Source organism: Pan troglodytes, chromosome 20 (genome assembly GCF_028858775.2).
Source record: "Pan troglodytes isolate AG18354 chromosome 20, NHGRI_mPanTro3-v2.0_pri, whole genome shotgun sequence".
Lineage (NCBI taxonomy): Eukaryota > Metazoa > Chordata > Mammalia > Primates > Hominidae > Pan > Pan troglodytes.
This window is the reverse complement of record NC_072418.2, coordinates 33,016,093-33,036,909: the sequence shown is the minus strand read 5'-3', so window position 1 is coordinate 33,036,909 and position 20,817 is coordinate 33,016,093. Positions and strand designations below refer to the sequence as shown.

General features: G+C 45.9%; 1 protein-coding gene across 12 annotated transcripts in view; it reads right to left on the bottom strand.

The window, feature by feature from the left end:
* Positions 1–20,114, bottom strand: part of URI1 (URI1 prefoldin like chaperone) — a 93,034-nt gene extending 72,920 nt beyond the window's left edge. For 3 of the 12 annotated variants that reach the window (XM_016935595.4, XM_054673558.2, XM_063800647.1), the window contains exon 1: positions 1,003–1,429. In XM_016935595.4, coding sequence (XP_016791084.1) covers positions 1,003–1,119 — 117 coding nt within the window. In that variant the 5' untranslated portion in view covers positions 1,120–1,429. Of the gene's footprint in view, positions 1–1,002; positions 1,464–19,968 lie in introns of those variants that run through there. The other 9 variants (XM_016935596.4, XM_054673557.2, XM_016935597.4 and 6 more) reach the window with 9 other exon arrangements.
* Positions 20,115–20,817: the final 703 nt, after the last annotated feature.

Sequence of the window (20,817 nt, the reverse complement as noted above, 5' to 3'; positions counted from 1 at the left end):
TATCAAAACCCCCATTTAGTAGAACTGAGTATATTTTTGTATCTATGTAAAGTCGTTCTTATAAAGGAATGTTCAATTAAAAAGTTAAGAACTTTTAAACTGCTTATAGTGTTGAAGCAACTTCCTAACCCTTTATAATCCATGCTCTTCCAAAAATGACATAAAATATTTTAAGCAAATTAAATACTGCTTTTCAAAGTAACAATTTCAAGGCACTTGAGGGGACAGAATCAATCTGAAAGACCACAGAATCCACAGAAAAATCAGATTTAACAATAAAACTATTTCTTAAATTGGGAATACTTCTTTATATAAAGTCCCACTAGGAAACACAAAACTTTGTACCCTTTTCACCAGTAGTTTAAAACTCATTTATTATACGATGAAATTAAAATTTGTAAAAATGAGCCGGGTGCGGTGACTCAGGCCTATAATCCCAACACTTTGGGAGGCGAGGTGGAGAAGGGTAGGAGGGGGAGGATCGCTTGAGGCCAGAAGTTCGAGATTAGCCTGGGCAACATAGTGAGACTCTCTGTTTTTTTTTAATGTTTAAATGGCATTATATTGTGACAAATATTAAATAACCAAATATTGCACAGGAAGCATTATCATGACAAACGCGGTAAAACTTTTCCGTGCAATCAAAGAGCAACATACAGTACACATTTTAAGCAATGTTTAGGTCATTACAAGCTACAAATATTAAGGCCAACGCTTCCGTTGACAGCGTGCTGCCCCCGCCCCCAAATTCCCACGCGCTGCCGCACGCCTTCAGCTCAGAAGCCCCCTTTCCTGGGCAGGCGAACGGGCTGCACATCCCTCACTCCGCTGCGAGGTCAAAGGGCTGCAGACAAAGACAACAGAAGCACGTGACAAAAGTTTCTCCCCGTTCCCTCCGGGGGCCCGGGCAGCTGGGCCTAGGCCACGCGGGGCGGCGGCCCAGAGCACAGGCAGGGGCAGCCCGGCGGGCGGAGGCGGAAGCGGCGCGGGGCTGCTAGTTACCTTTTCCTGCTCCTCGCGCAGCCGCGCCACATCCGGGGCGCGCAACGGAACCGGGGCAGGGGCCGGGGCCGAAGGGGGCGAGGGGTCGGGGGGCGTCTCCACGGTGGGCGCCTCCATGACGGGCCCGCGGGCCTCAGCGCGGCGTGTGAGTCCTAAACCAGCGCCTGCGCAGGCGGCGCGGCCGGCGGTTGCCCAGCGCCCGCGCGCCCGCCCTCAGGCACCGCGCGCCCCGCGCCCAGGAGGCCGCGCCCGCCGCCGCCGCCGCAGCTCGCGTCCGCGCCGCCCGCTGCCGCATCTCACACGTGCATGTCGCCGCCGCCGCCGCCGCCCCGCAGCGGGCTCCGAGTAGCAGGCCGCCTGCCAGGTACCGAGACGCCTCTCCGGTGCGGGCCCAGCCAGGCGTCCCGTGGCGGCCGCGCCTCCCCACACGCCCCGCCTCTCGCGGCACGCCGGAAGCAAGCGCGCAGGCCCCGCCCCCGACACGCCCAGCTCGCGCAGGCCCCGCCCCCAGGGGAGGGAGCTTGATGCGAACCGCGTGGCTGGGGCTGGCGGTGTCCGCTGCTGGGCTGCGTTTGCATCCCTCTGGAAGCTTACATTTTATGCCGATATTTCTTTCTTTTTTTTTTTTTGAGATTACGTATATGAAAGCACTAAATATAGGCTTTGAAACCTTAAAAAAAAAAAGCTTACATTCTATAGAAGCTCCACGCCCAGGAAACGCTCGGCAACAAGAGCCGCGTGTCGCCTTGAGTGCCCCATCTCCCTCCCCGTCGTTTGGCGCTGCATCTGTATCTAGGAGCTTAATTCATGTACTAGAGCTGTTTCATAAGCACATTTAATTTTAGCAAATTCAACTCTTCCTGTGCCTTTTTAGTGAGTTGAAATATACAATTATATTTTGCATGTTCATTAATTACTGTACACATTGTATTTTCTCTTATATAAATTAAGCTACTGTACTAATTTTAATATGCTGCTATGAATGGACTAAGAAATTTTCCAAGGATAACTTTGCCCCCACTCTTTTTTTTTTTTTTTTTTAAGAGATCGAGTCTTGGTCTGTCACCCGGGCTGGAGTGCAGTAGTGCCATCATTTCTCACTGCAGCCTCAAACTCCTAGACTCAAGCGATCTTCCCACCTCAGCCTCAGGAGTAGCTGGGACCACTGGCCCGCACCAACACATCCTGTTAATTTTTCTATTTTTTGTAGAGGCGGGGTCTCACTATGTTGCCCAGGCTGGTCTTGACATTAAGCGAGCCTCCTGTCTTAGCGAACCTCCTGTCTTGGATTCCCTGAAGTGCTAGGATTACAGGTGTGAGCTACCACACCTGGCCGTTCCAATTATTTTAGAACTCCTGTGCCCACTTCCTCCTACAGCCCTTTGTACAGCCTCCTATTAACCTAACTGCGTGAAAGTGGCCTTGCCTTATCTGCTGCAGTCGCTAGCAGTAAAGATGGGTCGTGTTCGTTCCACGTCATACAGACAGGTCTAGGCAGAGAGATGCCTGCAGAGTCACAGCCTGGTGTGCCTGCTTGCTCTGCTTCTCTTCCCTCACTCCTGCCCAGCTCCCAAGTCCAGATCCACCCTTTTTTTCCTTTTTATGGCTTCAAAGGAAGAAAGCAAGGACAACTTGGGAAAAGATAAATGTTCATTCCTGTCTTTTCCTCACTGCACATCCAACCATCATCACCTCTGGAACAGCCAGGACCTGACCATTGTTACCACCTCTTCTGCCACCACCATCCTCTCTCCATCCCCAGCCACCTCAGCAACCATTGATCTGGCCTTGCTGCCCCTACTCTTGTCCCTTGTAATGGAGATCGGCTGCTGCCCACCCCACTTCCCCTCGTTTAGGGGCTTAACCCGCGACCACATAGTCCTGTGCCTGTAGGAAGCTGACCCACCCCCTAGCTCCAGGCAAAGGGGGTGATGCATCTCCCTTCTAAATAGTTGGTTCAAGAATGGGTGTGTGATGTCGTCCAAACAGAGACTTCCTGGAGGCTTCTGGGAAGGTTCTTTTTTTTTTTCCTCTGTTGCCCAGGCTGGAGTGCAATGGTGCCATCTTGGCTCACTGCACCCTCTGCCTCCTGGGTTCAAGCAACTCTCCTGCCTCAGCCTCCTGAGTAGCTGGGACTACAGGCGCGCGCCACCACACCTGGCTAATTTTTGTACTTTTAGTAGAAACAGGGTTTCACCATGTTGGCCAGGCTGGTCTCAAACTCCTGGTCTCAAGTGATCCACCCGCCTTGGCCTCCTAAAGTGCTGGGATTACAGGCAAGAGCCACCACGCCTCTCCTGAGAAGGTTCTTCCTCATTCTTCAAAAGTGCTCCCATAAGGAATCAGTCTATCCCCTTGGCCAGGAAGTGCAAAGCAGGTAGCCCCATGTGTATCAGACAGCCCCCCAGACCACCTAGACACTCCAGTACTCAGAATGAAGTGCGATCTGCGGTCAGCAGAGCTGAGAACAGAACCCAATCCTTGACAGCATCACAGAACTTGATCCAGGGCTGAATCAACCAGCTCTGGAGTCTGCATCACTTCTGAACTTCCCGTTTAAAAGGCCAGTAAATTTTCTAAATGACCAGGACAATTTTCTATCATGAGCAGCCAAAGACATCCAATTCGCACACCCCTAAACTATTATCCACTCAGCAGTCTGGGTGAGCTTTTCAAAGGGGATCAGGTCATGTCAGTCTCCCTTCTAGGGCCCTCCATGGCTTCCCACAGCAACCAGAATCAAATCCAGACATCCTACTAGTATTCAGCATTGTCGGACCCACCTTCCCCACCTCCAACCAAGCCCCCTACCACTCAAGCCAACCACAACGATTTCTCTCTTCTTCAGATACTCCAGACTAGTTCCTGCCTCAGGGCCTTTGCACCTGCTGATGTCTCTGCCTGCAATATTTCTCCCATATCTTTCCATGGTTGCCTCCTTGCCATTACTCAGGCCTCAGTTCAAATAATAACAGGGCTTTCTTGATCTCCTGTCCACAAAAGCCCCTCCCCTCTCCTCTAGGCATCTGCCCTCACCTCACTTTTTAAATTTTCTTTGTAGCACTTATCACACTTTCAAATGATCAGCTTTGGCCGGGCGCAGTGGCTCATGCCTGTAATCCCAGCACTTTGGGAGGTGGAGGCAGGTGGATCATTTGAGGTCAGGAGTTTGAGACCAGCCTGGCCAACATGATGAAACCCCATCTCTACTAAAAATACAAAAATTAGCTGCCGTGGTGGCACACACCTGTAATCCCAGCTACTCGGGAGGCTGTGGTAGGAGAATCGCTTGAACCTGGGAGGCAGAGGTTGCAGTGAGCAGAGATCATGCCACTGCACTCCTGCCTGGGCAACAGAATGACACTCCGTCTAAAAAAAAAAAAAAAAAAAAAAAAAAAAAAAAAAAAAAAAAAAAAAATTTGGCAAGGCGCAGTGGCTCACGCCTGTAATCCCAGCACTTTGGGAGGCCAAGGCAGGCAAATCACCTCAGGTCGGGAGTTCAAGACCAGCCTGACCAACATGGATAAACCCCACCTCTACTAAAAATACAAAATTAGCCAGGTGTGGTGGTGCATGCCTGTAATCCCAGCTACTGGGGAGGCTGAGGCAGGAGAATCACTTGAACCCTGGAAGTGGAGGTTGCAGTGAGCCGAGATCATGCCATTGCACTCCAGCCTGGGCAACAAGAGTGAAACTCCTCTCAGAAAAAAAAAAAAAAATGGTAGGCCAGACACGGTGGCTCATGTCTGTAATCCCAGCACTTTGGGAGGCCGAGGTGGGCAGATCCCGAGGTCAGGAGATCAAGATCATCCTGGCTAACATGGTGAAACCCCATCTCTACTAAAAACACAAAAAATTAGCCAGGTGTGGTGGCGGTCACCTGTAGTCCCAGCTACTCGGGAGGCTGAGGCAGGAGAATGGCATGAACCCGGGAGGCAGAGCTTGCAGTGAGCCGAGATGGTGCCACTGCACTCCAGCCTGGGTGACAGAGTGAGACTCTGTCTCAAAAAAAAAAAGTAAATATTATTTTATTACCTTATTACTTTATTACTTATTATTGGTTAATCCTTTCTTCATGTGCCAGGCCCCCCACTGGGAATGGGAGACAAGAGTTGACCAAGGCAAGCACCAGCCCTGTTCATAGATGTTGGAGTCAATAGAGGGCCACTAACATGGTTTGGATATTGTTCCCTCAAAATCTCATGTTGAAACGTGATCCCTAATGTTGGAAGTGGGGCCTAGTGGGAGGTGTTTGGGTCTTGAGGGCGGATCCCTCATGAATGGTTTGCTGCTCTTCTGCAGTAATGAGTTCACATGAAAGCTGGTTGTTTAAAAGAGCCTGGCACCTCCTCCTTCCTCTCTTGCTCCCTTGCTCTTACTTCCACTTGCCACATGTCGTGCAGCTCCCCATTTGCCTTCCACCATGATTGGAAGCTTCCTGAGGCCTCACCAGAAACCAAGCAGATGTTGGTGCCACATGCTTGTATGGCCCACAGAACTGTGAGCCAAATAAACCTCCTTTCTTTACAAATTACCCAGCCTTGGCTGGGCACAATAATTCACATCTGTAATCCCAAAACTTTGGGAGCCCAAAGCAGATGGATCTCCTGAGGTCAGGATTTCGAGACCAGCCTGGCCAATATGGTAAAACCCCATCTCTACTAAAGATACAAAAAATTAGACGGGCGAACCTCATGAGACATGAATAAACAGCCAGGGGAGTTCTTGATGAAAAAAGAGGCTGCTGGTTGTTAGTAAGAGAACAGCAACAGGGTGGATGCAAAACAGCTGCCATGCCCCATTTCTCAGCCCTCACCCTACCATGAGGCTGCAGGAATAGCTTTCCTGGAATGGCTGGCTGGTTGCAAGGTGGGCAAAATGACCCTTGTCCTCCAAAAATTGGGGGATTTTTGAGTCCTGAGGGATTAGCACAGACTCCTGTATTGGTTTCAGCCCTCTTGTGCTTCCTATGGCAGCATCCATCAGGAGATTTGAAAGTAAAGAACACCTTTTTGTAGCCAGAAATTTACAGGTATCATTTCCAGGTCACTGGTTGCCTGTAAAGATTATGAAACAAAAACATCAGTAACCACATGCAATAAGGACTACACACTTTGCAAACATAGTTTGGAAAAGTCTCTAAACAAACAGATGGCTGCAACCCTCAACAAGCAAAAATCAGCAATCCCTGAAGAGGAGGAGAATCTGATTTTCAGAGTTACTACAATAATACCCAAAATGCCAAGTGCTCAACAAAATATTACAAAGCATACAAAGAAAAAGGAAAGTATAGCCTATTCACAGGGGGGAAAAAAGAATTCGATAGAAGCCATCCCCAAGGAAGCCCTTACATTGGAAACATTAGTCAAAGACATTAAATCAACTGTCTTACACCCAATGAGCTAAAGGAAACCAAAATAATATATGAACAAATAGGGAAGGCCAATAAAGAGATAGTTTAATCCTATAAAAAGGAACAAAATAGAAATCCTGGAGCCGAAAAGTACAATAGCTTGAACTTAGAAATTCACTAGAGAGATCAAAAAGCTGATCTGAAGAATCAGGAAGAAGAAAGAACCAGTGAACTTGAAGATAAGGCAATTGAAATTGTCCAGTTGTAAAGAGAGAAAAATAAATAACGAAAAATAGGCTGGCCATGGTGGCACATGCCTGTAATCCCAGCACTTTGGGAGGCCGAGGAGGGTGGATCACTTGAATTCAGGAGTTTGAGATCAGCCTGGCCAACATGGTGAAACCCCATCTCTACTAAAATACAAAAATTAGCCAGGCATTGTGACGCGCACATGTAACCCTAGCTACTGGGGAGGCTGAGGCCAGAGAATCACTTGAATCAAGAAGGAGGAGGTTGCAGTGAGCCAAGATCATGCCACTGCACTCCAGCCTGGGCAATAGAGTGAGACTCTATCTCAAAAAAAAGAAAAGGAAAAATGAACAGAGCCTGATAGATCCATGTGATGCCATCAAGCATATATCAACATATGCATAGTAGAAGTTCCTGAAGGAGAAGAGGAACAGGAAGGGACAGAAAAAGAAATTTGAAGAAATAATGGCTGAAAACTTCCCAAATTTGATGAAGGATATGAACATACACGTCCAAGAAGCTTAACAAATTACAAGCGCGAGAAACTCAGAGATTCATACTGAAACCCACAGCCAGATTGTCAAAAATCAGAAACAAAAAGAGAATCTTGAAAGCAGCAAGAGAGGAACAACTTGTAAGGTACAAGGAGTCCTCAGTAACATTAATAGCTAAGCTTTCATCAGAAACCATAGAGGGGCTGGGTGCAGTGGCTCAGGCCTGTAATTCCAGCACTTTGGGAGGCCGAGGTGGGCAGATCGCCTAAGGTCAGGAGTTCAAGACCAGCCTGACCAATATGGCGAAACCCCATTCTACTAAAAATACAAAAATTAGCCAGATGCGGTGGTGGGCACCTGTAATCCTATCTACTTGGGAGGCTGAGGCTGGAGAATCGCTTGAACCTGGGAGGTGGAGGTTTCAGTGAGCCAAGATTGCACCACTGCACTCCAGCCTGGGCACAAGAGCAAAACTCTAAAAAAGCAAAACTCCATCTCAAAAAAAAATTTTTTTAAGTGCTGGGCACAGTGGCTCATGCCTATAATCCCAGCACTTTGGGAGGCCAAGGCAGGTGGATCATGAGGTCAGGCATTCTAGACCAGCCTGGTCAACATAGTGAAACCCTGTCTCTACTAAAAATACAAAAAACTAGCCAGGCGTGGTGGCGGGCACCTGTAATCCCAGCTACTTGGGAGACTGAGGCAGGAGAATTGCTTGAACCTGGAAGGCAGAGGTTGCAGTGAGCCAAGACGGCACCATTGCACTCCAGCCTGGATGACAGTGTGAGACTCCACCTCAAAAAAAAAAGAAAAGAGAAAAGAAAAGAAAAGAAAAGGAACCAGAGGCCCAGAGGCAGTGGAATAACACAGTTAAAGTCCTGGGAAAAGAAAAAAAAAAAAAAAAAGACTGTCAACCAAGAATTTCCTACCAGACAAACTATCCTTCAGGAATAAAGGAGAAATTAAGACATTTTCAGATAAATAAATGCAGAGAAAGCTCATTGCTAGTAGCCCTGCTCTACAAGAGCTGCTAAAATGAATCCATCAGGCTGAAATGAAAGGAAACTTGATAGTAATTCAAAGCCATGATGAGAAAAAAAAAGAACACTGATAAAAATAGTAACTACATACATCAGTAAATATAAAAGCCAGTATTATTGTAGGTTTGGTTCATAATACTTTGTTTTTCACCTATCATTTAAAGGGCAAATGCATGAAACAATAATTATAAATCTATGTTAATGGGCACAGAATGTATAAAGATATGATCTGGGACAATAATAATATAAAGAGGGAGGGAAAGAGATGTATAGGAGCAAAGTATTTGTATACTCTTAAAACTAAGTTAGTATTATTCAGATTAGGGTGTTATAAATTTAAGATGCTAATTGTGATCCCCAAGGTAACCGCTAAGAAAATAACTAAAAAATATACAGACAGGGAAAGAAAAAAGGAATCAAAATGATACACTAAAATCTATTAAATACCAAAAAAATGTAGTAGTGGAGGAATTGAGGAACAAAGTTAAAAAAATGTACAGAAAAGCAAATAGCTATTAAATAAATGGCAGAATTAAATCCTTTATTGGTAATTACTTTAAATGTAAATGGACTAAACTGTCTAATTAAAGGGCAGAGATTGATAGAATGGATTTCTAAAAATTATTAATTTATATGCTGTCTGCAAGAGACTTACTTTGGATCAAAAGATTCGAAAGGATGGAAAGTAAGAAAATAATATGGGCATGTTGGCTCATGCCTGTAATCCAAGCACTTATGCTACCAATTCCCTGGGAAGCCAAAGCAGGTGGATCACTTGAGCCCAGGATTCAAGACTATCCTGAACAACATAGTGAGACCTGGTCTCTAAAAATAAATAAATAAATAAATAAATAAATAAATAAAATAAAATAAAAATAAGCCAGGTTTGGTGGCACATGCCTGTAGTCACAGCGACTTGGGAGGCTAAGGCAGGAGGATTGCTTGAGCCCAAGAGGTCGAAGCTGCAGTGAGCCATGAGCTCACCACTGCACTACAGCCTGGGCTACAGAGCAAGACCTCATGTCATAACAGAGAAGAAGAGATCTGAACAGTAGCATGTGTGTACACATAAGAAAAACCACGTGGGATTGTAGTGAGAAGGCAGCATCTGCAAGCCAAGGGGTGAGGCCTGAGAAAATATCAACCCTGCTGACACCTTGATCTTGGACTTCCAGCCTCCAGAATTGTGAGAAAATAAATTTCCATTGTTTAAGCTACTCACTTCGTGATAAAGTGTTATCATGGCCCTAGCAAACTAACATATCAATAACCTAACTATGTGGCTTAGGTAACTAGAAAAAGAAGAGTAAACTAAAACCAAAACTAGCAGAAAGATGGAATAAGGCCGGGCATGGTGGCTGATGCCTGTAATCCTAGCAATTTGTGAGGCCAAGGCAGGTGGATCACCTAAGGTCAGAAGTTCAAGACCAGCCTGGCCAACATGGTGAAACCCCGTCTCTTCTAATAATACAAAAATTAGCCGGGCGTGGTGGCAGGCACCTGTAATCCCAGCTACTTGGGAGGCTGAGGCAGGAGAATCACTGAAACCTGGGAGGTAGAGGTTGCACTGAGCCAAGATGGCACCACTGCACTCCAGCCTGGGTGACAGAGCAAGACTTCATCTCAAAAAAAAAAAAAAAAAAAAAAAAAGGGAAGAAAAGAAAAAGAAAGAAGGAATAACAAAGATTAGAGTGGAGAAAAACAAAACAGAAAATAGAAAAATGATAGAGGAAATCAATGAAAATAAAAGTTGATTTTTTTTTTTTTTAAAGAGATCGAGTCTCACTCTGTTGCCCAGGCTGGAGTGCAGTAGCACAGTCTCGGCTCACTGCAACCTCCGCCTCCCAGGTTCTAGCAATGCTCCTGCCTCAGCCTCCTGAGTAGCTGGGATTACAGGTACACACCATCACGCCTGGCTAATTTTTTTGTATTTTAGTAGAGATAGGGTTTCACCGTGTTGCCCAAGCTGATCTTGAACTCCTGAGCTCAGGCAATCCACCCACCTCAGCCTCCAAAAGTGCTAGGATTACAGGAGTGAGCCACCACACCCAGTGAAAAGTTGATGTTTTTAAAGATCAACAAAATTGACTAAGAAAAAAAGAGAAAAGAGTCAAATTACTAAAATCAGAAATGAAAGTGAGACAGTACTGTTTTGCAGAAATAAATTGGATAATACTATAAACAATTGTACTCCAAAAAATCGGAAAACCTTAGATGAAATGTACAAATTTTTAGAAAAACACAAACTACCAAAACTAACTCAAGAAGAAATAGAAAATCTGATTGGATCTATAACAAGTAAGGATATTGAATCAGTAATCAAAAACTTTCCAACAAAAAAGCCCAGGAACAGATTGTTTCAAGATGAATTCTACTGAACATTTAAAGAAGTAACACAAATCCTTCTCAAACTCTTCTAAAGATTGAAGAGGAAAGAACACATTCTATGAGGCCAGCAAGACAAAGACACTGAGAGAAAAGAAAACTGCAGACCACTGCTCCTCATGAACATAAACACAAAAATTCTCAACAAAATACTAACGAATTTGGCAGCGTATTTGTAAGATTATATACCATGAACAAGTGGAATTTATTCCAGAGACACAATGGTGATTCACCATATAAAAATAAATCGATGTAGTCCGGGTGTGGTGGCTCACACCTGTAATCCCAGCACTTTGGGAGGCTGAGGCGGGTGGATCACCTGAGGTCAGGAGTTCGAGACCAGCCTGGCCAACATGGTGAAATTCTGTCTCTACTAAAAATACAAAAAATTAGCTGGATGTGGTGATGGGCACCTGCAATCCCAGCTACTCAGGAGGCTGAGGCAGGAGAATTGCTTGAACCCGGGAGGCAGAGGTTGCAGTGAACCGAGATCGTGCCACTGCACTCCAGCCTGGGCAACAAGAGGGAAACTCAGTCTAAAAAAAAAAAAAAAAAAAAAAAAAGGAATGAAGGGGGGAAAACCACATAATAATCTCAAATGGGCCTGGCACGGTGGCTCACGCCTGTAATCCCAGCACTTTGGGAGGCCGAGGCAGGTGAATCACCTGAGGTCAGGAGTTCAAGACAAGCCTGGCCATTATGGTGAAACCCCATCTCTACTAAAAATACAAAAATTAGCCGGGTGCGGTGGCAGACACCTATAATCCCAGTTACTTGGGAGGCTGAGGCAGGAGAGTCACTTGAGCCCGGGAGGCGGAGGTTGCAGTAAGCTGAGATCACACCACTGCACTCCAGCCTGGGTGACAGACCAAGACTGTGTCTCAAATAATAATAATCATCATCATCATCATCATAATCATCATCTCAAATGATGCCGAAAAAGCATTTGACAAAATCCAACATCAAGATAAAACACTTAGTAAAGTAGGAATAGAAACGAACCTCTTCAACGTTATAAGGACCATATAAGAAAAGCCCATAACTAACATAATAATGAAAGACTGAAGATTTTTTTCCTCTAAATTGGGAACAAGACAAGGATGCCCACTTTTACCACTACTATTTAGCGTAATACTAAGAGTTCTAGTCACAGCAACTAGGCAAGATAAAGAAATGAAAGGCAGCCAAGTTAGAAAAGAAGAAGTAATATTATCTCTCTTGGTAGATGATATAATCTTATATGTAGAAAATCCTAATGAATACCCACCCAACACACACACACACACACACAACTGTTAGAGCTAATAAATTCAGCAAAGCTGCAGGATACAAAATCAACACACAAGAATCAGTTTCTATATAGTAGGATATATATTTCTAAGTAGTAGGAAACAACAATCTGAAAAGAAAATTGAGAAAACAATTCCATGTACAGTAACATCAAGAATAAAATATTTAGTAAAAAAATTAACCAAGGAGGAGCAAGTTTGTACATTGAAAACTACAAAACACTGCTGAAAGAAATTAAACAGAAATATGCAGAAGAACATCTTGCCTTCATGGATTGGAAGACAATATTGTTAAGATGACAATTGTTATGGGCTGAATGTTAGTGTTCTTCCAAAATGCATATGTCAGTGCCCTAACCGCCAATGGGACTGTTTCTGAAGATAGGGCCTTTATGGAAGTAATTAATGTTAAATGAAGGTGGGGCCTTGGTTCAATAGGATTAGTGTCCCTATCCTGGCAGAGATACCAGAGAGCTTTCTCTTGCTCTGCATGCAAGGAAAGACCATCCAAGGACATAGTAAGAAGGTGGTCATGGACAAGCCAGGAAGAGAAACTTCATGAGAAACTGGCTTTTCCAACACCTTCATCATGGACCCTTAGTTTCCAGAGCTGTGAGGAATATAAATTTCTATTGTTTAAGCCACCTGTCATGGTATTTTGTTATAGCAGTTTAAGCAGACTAATACAACAATGTTCTCCAAAGCCATCTACAGATTCAGTGCAATTCCTATCCAATCCCAATGGCATTTATTTTGCAGAAGTAGGCAAACTGGTCCTAAAATTTGTATGGAATTTCAAGAGACCCCAAATAACCAAAATAACCGAAAAAGAAGAACAAAGTTGGAGGTCTCATACTTCCTGATTTCAAAACTTACTACAAAGCTACAGTAATCAAAATACTATGAAGCCAGGCAGATGGCTCATGCCTGTAATCCCAACACATTGGGAAGCAAAGGCAGGTAGATCACTTGAGGTCAGGAATTCGAGGCCAGCCTGGCCAACATGGTGAAACCCTGTCTGTACTAAAACTACAGAAAAAAAAAAAAAGACAGGCATGGTGGCAGCTAGTAGTATTCCTGTCTACTACTTGGGAGGCTGAGGCACGAGAATCACTTGAATGCAGGAGGCAGAGGTTGCAGTGAGCCGAGATCGCACCACTGCACTCCAGCCTGGGTGACAGAGCAAGACTTTGTCTCAAAAAACAAAAAAACAAAAAACATTGTGGTCTCAGATAGTCATATAGTCCAACAGGCTAGAATAAAGAGCCCAGAAAATAAACCCTCTAGCGTACTGATTTTTGACGAAAATTTCAAGACCATTCAATAAGAAAAGGACAGTCTCTTTAATAAATGGTGCCTTACGTAGGAAGAATATATATGGAAAAGGAAAAAAAAAAACACAAATGGTGCCAAGGAAGCTGGATATCCACATGCAAAAGAATGAAGTTGGACCCTTGCCTTACACTATGAATAAAAATTAACTCAAGATTGATCAAAGACCTGAACGTAAGACCTAAAGTCAAACTCAGAAGAAACCATAGGGGCAATCATGATCTTAGATTTGGCAATGGTTTCTCAAATAGGCCACCAAAAGCACGGGTAGCAAAAGAAAAAAACTGTAAATTGGATGTCATCAAAATTAAAAACTTTTATGCATCAAAGGACACTATCAACTGGGCTCATTGGTTCATGCGTGTAATCCCAGCACTTTGGGAGGATGAGGTGGGCAGATCACTTAAGGTCAGGAGTTCAAGACCAGCCTGGCCAACATGGTGAAACCCCATCTCTACTAAAAATACAAAAAATTAGCCTGGTGTTGGGTGGCACCTGTAGTACCAGCTACTTGGGAGGCTGAGGCAGGATAGTCACTTGAACCCTGGAGGCAGAGGTTGCAGTGAGCTGAGATCACACCACTGCACTCCACCCTGGGAGACAGAGCAAAACTCCGTCTCAAAAAAAAAAAAGAGACACTGTCAAGAGAGTGAAAAGATAACACACAGAACGAGAAGAAACACTTGCAAATCTTGTATCTTATATATAAGGGTTTAATATCAAGCATATATATATTGCACTGTTTTTTTGTTGTCGTTGAGTTGTAGGAGTTTCATGGAAAACCCCAAAATGAGCAAAGAACTTGCATAGCTATTTCTCCAAAGAAGATATACAAATGGTCAATAGGCACATGAAAAGATGCTCAATATCACTAATTACTAGTGAAATGCAAATCTGAATCACAATGACAGACCATCTCACAGCTGCTAGGATAGCTATTATTTTTTATTTTTTTATTTTATTTCTTTAATTTTTTGAGATGGAGTCTCACTCTGTGGCCCAGGATGGAGTGCAGTGGCACTATCTCAGCTCACTGCAACCTCCACCTCCTGGGTTCAAGCCATTCTCCTGCCTCAGCCTCCCAAGTAGCTGGGATTACAGGCACCTGCCACCACACCCCGCTAATTTTTGTATTTTTAGTAGAGATGGGGTTTCACCATGTTGGCCAGGCTGGTCTCCAACTCCTGACCTCAAGTAATCTCCCACCTCAATCTCCCAAAGTGCTGGGATTACAGGCATGAGTCACCGCACCCAGCCTTAAATTTTTTTTTAATTAATGGAAAATAAATGTTGGCAAGGATGTAGAGAAATTGAAACTCTGTTTCATTCCTGGTGGGAAGATAAAATGGTACAGCCATTCTGGAAGACAGTTTGGCAGTTTCTTACAAAGTCAAACATAGACTTATACAACCCAGCAATCACAATCCCAGGCATTACCCAACTGAGTTGAAAATTTGTGTCAATACAAAAACCTCTATGCAAATATTCATAGCAGCAAAGCAAGAACACGGTTTCAATATACATGTGTTTAGTGACCATGATAATGTGCAAACCAAGAATTGCCTGTTTTGAATGTGTTACTTCCTGTCTTGGAGCCTCACTTTCTCTAAATAAGAGGAAGAGCCTGAAGATTCCTGAGAGGTTTCCTACTTTGCTGGTGAAGGAACTTGGGAGTCTGCAAATGTCCCTAAATGAGTTCTGGATGTCACCTTGACCTGGCTTCACACTTAGAGTTGCCAGGTTTAGCAAATACAAATATAGGTCATTCAATTAAATTTGAATTTCAGATAAACAACAAGTAATCTTTTAGTATAAGTATGTCCATGTAATATTTGGAGCACCCTTCTACCGAAAAGAAAATTCATGGTTTATCTGAAATTCAAATTTAATACAGCCTCTTGTATTTTATCTGGCAATCCTATTCCCACTACTGCCCTTGAGAGCCTCCCCGCTTCCCCTCCACATCCATCCTCCTATGTTGCTTTGAAAATAAACAAGCATCAGGGACTGACACACTGATTTCAAAGTCCCTGCCACTTAAATGGATCCCTTTCATCTACCAGGAACTGAAGATGGAAACAAGTGGGCGGGGACAAAAGAGAGCTGAGTGAAGGGAGGTGGTGGAAAGGAAAGGGGCGTTTCGTGACATCGGCCCAGACTGCTGTCTCCACTGAGGCTCAGGGGCCTCAGGGTTGGCCTCCTGCACTCCTTCTCAACCTTGGACGCATGTTGGGAGCTCCGAAAAATAATGCTTGGGCGTGACCTGGGCGGTGGGAAGTTTTTAAGCTTCTCTAGTGATTCCTCGAAACAGCCTAGGCTGCTGTTTTCTTGCTGCTAGCAAACCAGCCAAACTCAGTGGCAAAAATCACCGCTCCCAGCCAGGCAGCCGGGCAGCTCTCATTCAGAGGCTCATGCAGCTGAGGTCATCTTGAAAACTTCTGCTTGCACATATCTGGACTTGAGATTAACTGTCACCTGGGATCTCAGTAGGGCAGTCAACCAGATCACCTGTATGTGGCCTTGGCTTATAGCCTGGGCTTCTTTGCAGCACGCCTGTTGAGTTCCAAGGGAGCCAGACAGAAGTGGCATGGCCTTTTCTAATCTAGCCTGGAGTGTCGTGTAGTATCCCTTCAGCCACATTCTACTCATCAGAAGCAAGTCACTAAGGCCAGCTCACATTCAAGAGGGAAGGAATTAGGCCGGGCACCGTAGGTCACGCCTAATCCCAGCATTTTGGGAGGCCGAGGTGGGCAGATCACTTGAGGTCAGGAGTTTGAGACCAGCCTGACCAACATAACAAAACCCCATCTCTACTAAAAATACAAAAATTAGCTGGGCATGATGGCAGGCGTCTGTAATCCCAGCTACTGGGGAGGCTGAGGCATGAGAATTGGTTGAACCCAGGAGGTGGAGGTTGCAGTGAGCTGAGATCACGCCATTGCACTCCAGCACTCTAGCCTGGGCGACAGAGTGAGACTCTGTCTCAAAAAAAAAAAAAAGCCGGGTGCAGTGGCTCATGCTTGTAATCCCAGTACTTTGGGAGGCCGAGACAGGTGGATCACCTGAGGTCAGGAGTTCGAAACCAGCCTGGCCAATATGGTGAAACCCCGTGTCTACTAAAATAAAAGATTAGCTGGGTGTGGTGGCATGTGCCTGTAATCCCAGCTACTCAGGAGGCTGAGGGAGAAGAATCACTTGAACCTGGGAGGCGGAGGTTGCAGTGAGCCGAGATTGCACCACTGCACTCCAGCCTGAGCAAGACAGCAAGACTCCATTTCAGAAAAAAAAAAAAAAAAAGAGGGATGAAATTAGACTTCATCTCTTGATGGGACAAATGCCAAGGAATTTGTGATCCTATGTGAAGACCACCACAGCTACCACTGGAATAAAGTCTCCAGAATCCATTCTCCTGTCTACACTCCCCCAGCCCAAGCCACCATCACTGCTCACCTGGGAAGTCCAGTAGCCTCTGCAGGGTCTCCCTGCCTCCCATCTCCCACCCCAGGCTGTCCTCCACACTGCAGCTGGAGTCTCGAGCCCAGAGAGTGGAGTCCACGGCCCCCACAAGCTGGTCTTTGTGTCTCCAATTCATTCGCATCCTCAAGCTCCCAGGCAGAGCCAGACTCAGTACAAGCAGGTGCCCTCCCGAGCCATGCATGAGCCTAGCTCCTGCCAGACAGGCACGTCATCCCTTGGTAGGGAGCCACAAAACTTCCCAACCCCCATCCCTCGCTCCTCCTTCAGGACCTGACCCAGACCCCTCTCCAGGGAAGCCTTCTCTGAGCATCCCCAAGGTGGGTCAAGCTCAACACCCTGGCCTTTCCTTTGCAATGTATAGGTCGTTTCACACATTTTCTTTTAACCTTGTACTGCAGTTTAACACATATGCAGAAAAGTGCACAAATCCTTAGTGAATTTTCACAAAGTGAGCAAGCCTGTATATCCAGCTCTCAGGTCAAGAAACAGAACATTTCTAAGGCTGGGTGAGGTGGCTCATGCCTGCAATCCCAGCACTTTGGAAGACTGATGCGGAAAGATCACTTGAGGGAAGGAGTTCAAGTCTAGTCTGGGCAACATAGTGAGACCTCTTCTCTATAAAAAATTTTTTAAAATTAGCCAGGCATGTTGGCACATTCCTGTAGTCCTGGCTACTCAGGAGGCTGGGGCAGGAATATCACTTGAGCCCAGGAGGTTGAGGCTGCAAAAAGCTATAATTGTACCACTGCACTCCAGCCTGGGCAACAGAATAAGATTCTGTTGAAGGAAAGAAGGAAGGAAGGAAGGAAGGAAGGAAGGAAGGAAGGAAGGAAGGAAGGAAGGAAGGAAGGAAGGAGAGAGGAAGAAAGAGAGAACATTTTTATTCGGGTAATGGGTACACCAAAATATCAGAAATCACTGCTAAAGAACTTATTCGTGTAACCAACACCACCTGTTCCTTAAAAACCTATTGAAATAAAAACAAAAAGAAAGAAAGAGAGAAAGAGGAAGGAAGGAAGGAAGGAAGGAAAGAAAGAAGGAAGATTGATTCCTAGAACCCCAGGAGCCCTCCAAGGTCCTTTTGTTCACCATCCACCATCCCTTCCTCCCGCCAGCCCTGGTAACCACTATTCCAACTTCCAATCCTTTAGACTAGTGCCATCTGTTTTTAAACTTCATACCAATGGACTCATACGGTGTGTGCTCTGGGGTCTGGTTTCTGTGTCCAGTTTCATGTTAGTTCTTGTAGCATTTTAATCAGAGCCGGTTACATAATTTGTAGTGCCCAGTGCAAAATGAAAGTGTGGACCATCCCCTCCAACCCCACCCCCAACACCATTCAAAAGTTATTAAGAATTTCAAGATGGCAGCTGCAGAGCCTAAGTCAGTCACGGGATTCTTCTGAGTGCAGAGCCCTGTGTAAGTCACACACGCCCACGAAGCCATCCTGTTTCTAGTTGCCTGTTTGCTCGAGTGTCTCTTCCTTGAGGGCAAGAGCTGTGCTGGGGGAAAGTCACCATCTCTGTGGAGTTTCTTCAGCCTTCATTCATTAAAACCTCACAGAGGCCCTGAGGCCAAGAAGGAGGGTGATCATTATAAGCATCACACCTGTTTAATTGATGCAATGTCTAGACTGAAAATGCCGCGGGACTCAGCCAAGGTCCCCCAGTGAGTGAGTGCAGGGGCGGACCTCACACACAAGCCCTCTGGCTCTAGGCAGCCTCCCCCTGCCTCCAGCTCTGCCCTAGAATCTACTGCATGCCAAGTACCGGACCCAGGACAAAGGGAAAAAAGAGTTCCTGCCCAAAAGGAACTCTCAATTCAACTGGAAAACAAAAACAGGACTTACACACATGAAGACATTATTAACCAAAACATTTTGTCCTTCATGTGCGGGCCTTGTAGCTGCAAGAATTGGAGGCTGTCTCTGCCTAACCAAGCAAGAAGGATCAACAAGAGAGGGTGCAGCCAGGTGTGGTGGCTCACGCCTGTAATCCCAGCACTTTGGGAGGCCAAGGCAGGGGGATCACCTAAGGTCAGTAGTTCGAGACCAGCCTGGCCAACATGGTGAAACCCCGTCTCTACCAAAAATACAAAAATTAGCCGGGCGTGGTGGTGCATGCCTGTGATCCCAGCTACCTGGGAGGCTGAGGCAGGAGAACCACTTGAATCCAGGAGGCGGAGGTTGCAGTGAACCGAGATCACACTGTTGCACTCCAGCTTGGGCAACAAAGGGAGACTTCATCTAAAAAAAATTAAAAATTAAACAAAATAATAAGAGGGGGTTCAGAGAGCCTGGACAGGAAGCTGAGGGCAGGCAGAGCTCCTGGGAGCCCTAGGGAGCAGTGGAGCCCCACCCCGGCTCTCACAGGGGCACAGTCTGGTCAGTGTGCTGCTGTTGCATCTGTGCAACACACACTCCAGCCATCCCATCAGTCCCGGTATCACTTGCTCACAGGACAGCCTCTGATTGGCTGAGCTCTGGCCTGGGGCTCAACCCCTGGCTCTCCTAGAGCTGGGAGACAGACGGAGGGCCTGGCCCCTCTGTTCTCACAGTGGGAGGGAGGGAATTCCTCAGAAAGAAATCAAGGGGTCATGAGGACCAGGGATGAAAGCGAGGTGGCTAAAAAATGACAGAAACCCCCTTTAATGCACGTGTTTGTTTAGATCGCCCGTACACCGAGCAACAGTGGGGGACTCCTGTCCTTGAAACTGACTTTGCCTGTGCTTGTGGAGGAGGCTGGTAAAACCATTGTAAAAGGTGAGTCTGCAAGCACCCAGGTGTTTGTGAAAGTGTGGTGTGATGGTTGCTTTTAGCTGTCAGCTTGACTGGGTTAAGGGATACCCAGATAGCAGGTGCAACATTATTTCTGGGTGCATCTGGGAGGGTGTTTTCAAAGAGATTGGTACTCGAATCAGTAGACCGAGTAAAAAACATCTGCCCTCACCAATGTAGGTGGGCAACATTCAATCCACTGAAGGCCCAAATAGAACAAAAAGACAGAGGAAAAGCAAATTCACTCTCTTCTGGACCTGGGACATCCGCCTTCTCCTGCCCTGGGACGTTGAAGCTCCTGGTTCTCAGAACTTCAGGCTCAAACAGAATGATACCATCAGCTTCCGTGGCTCTTCAACCTGCAGATGACATACTGTGGGACTTCTTAGGCTCCTAATCACTCAGGCCAATCTCCATTATAAATCCCCTCTTCCAGGTCTATAGCTATGTCTACAGCGCCATCTGTATCTTGTTCATTCTGTTTCTCTGACTAATCCATGTGGTTAAAGTAAAATCCTCAAACCTCACACTAACAGCAGACAAGCTATAACACTGTCAAGCTTCAACTCACCAATGCATATGCCAGAGCCCTCTTAGAAACGTGGCTTCCTTGAAGGGAAGACCATGTTGTCATCAGGGCAGTGACCTCCAAGGAGCCTGGAAAACAGTGAGAAGATCCACTGGGAATAATGTGGGAAGAATTCCCATCTGTGACATAGGAGAGAGGCCGAGAATCTGGTGGACATGAAGATTCCAGTTCTATCTTGTGGGCAGGGACACATCCCCAGGCCTCACCCAGCACCCTGGGGCTGGAATACACCTCTAACTTGTATTCTACCTCCAGTCCCAGCTAGGCAGGACTATGTTCTGGGAAGTAGATTGTGGGAGCCATGTCGTTTGTGGGTGACAGCTGCCTATTGCTCCCTGGACTGAGCAAAAGAGGTTCCATTTGCCCTCACTACCTCCTCTTCCCAGTGCTAGGCAGGGCAATATCAGTGGCAACGCCATGGGGCATGGTTATGAAAGTGGGAAAATGCTTGATCCCACTTGTGCAAGCATTTGCTACTCTGTGTGTGAGTACAGCAGTCACTGAACAGGGGTGGGGGCCAGGGGCTGCTGCTTTGTGTCCATGTATCGGTTAGCTATTGCTGTGCAACAAATACGCAGCAATAGCTAACCGATACATGGACACTCCAAAACTCAATGGCTGAAAAAAACAATAATGTCTTATTTTTCATGAGTTTGTGGGAGGGCTGGAGTGCTGCTGGAGGTTGGAGGCTTGGCTGAGGCAACTCTGCTCCACATATTTTACCCTCATCCTAGGACCTGCTGATTTCGTCCTTATCTTAGAGATGGCAGAAATGCACAAGATGGCATAGAGACACTCAGGGCCTCTGGAACTGGTGCACTGTCACTTCAG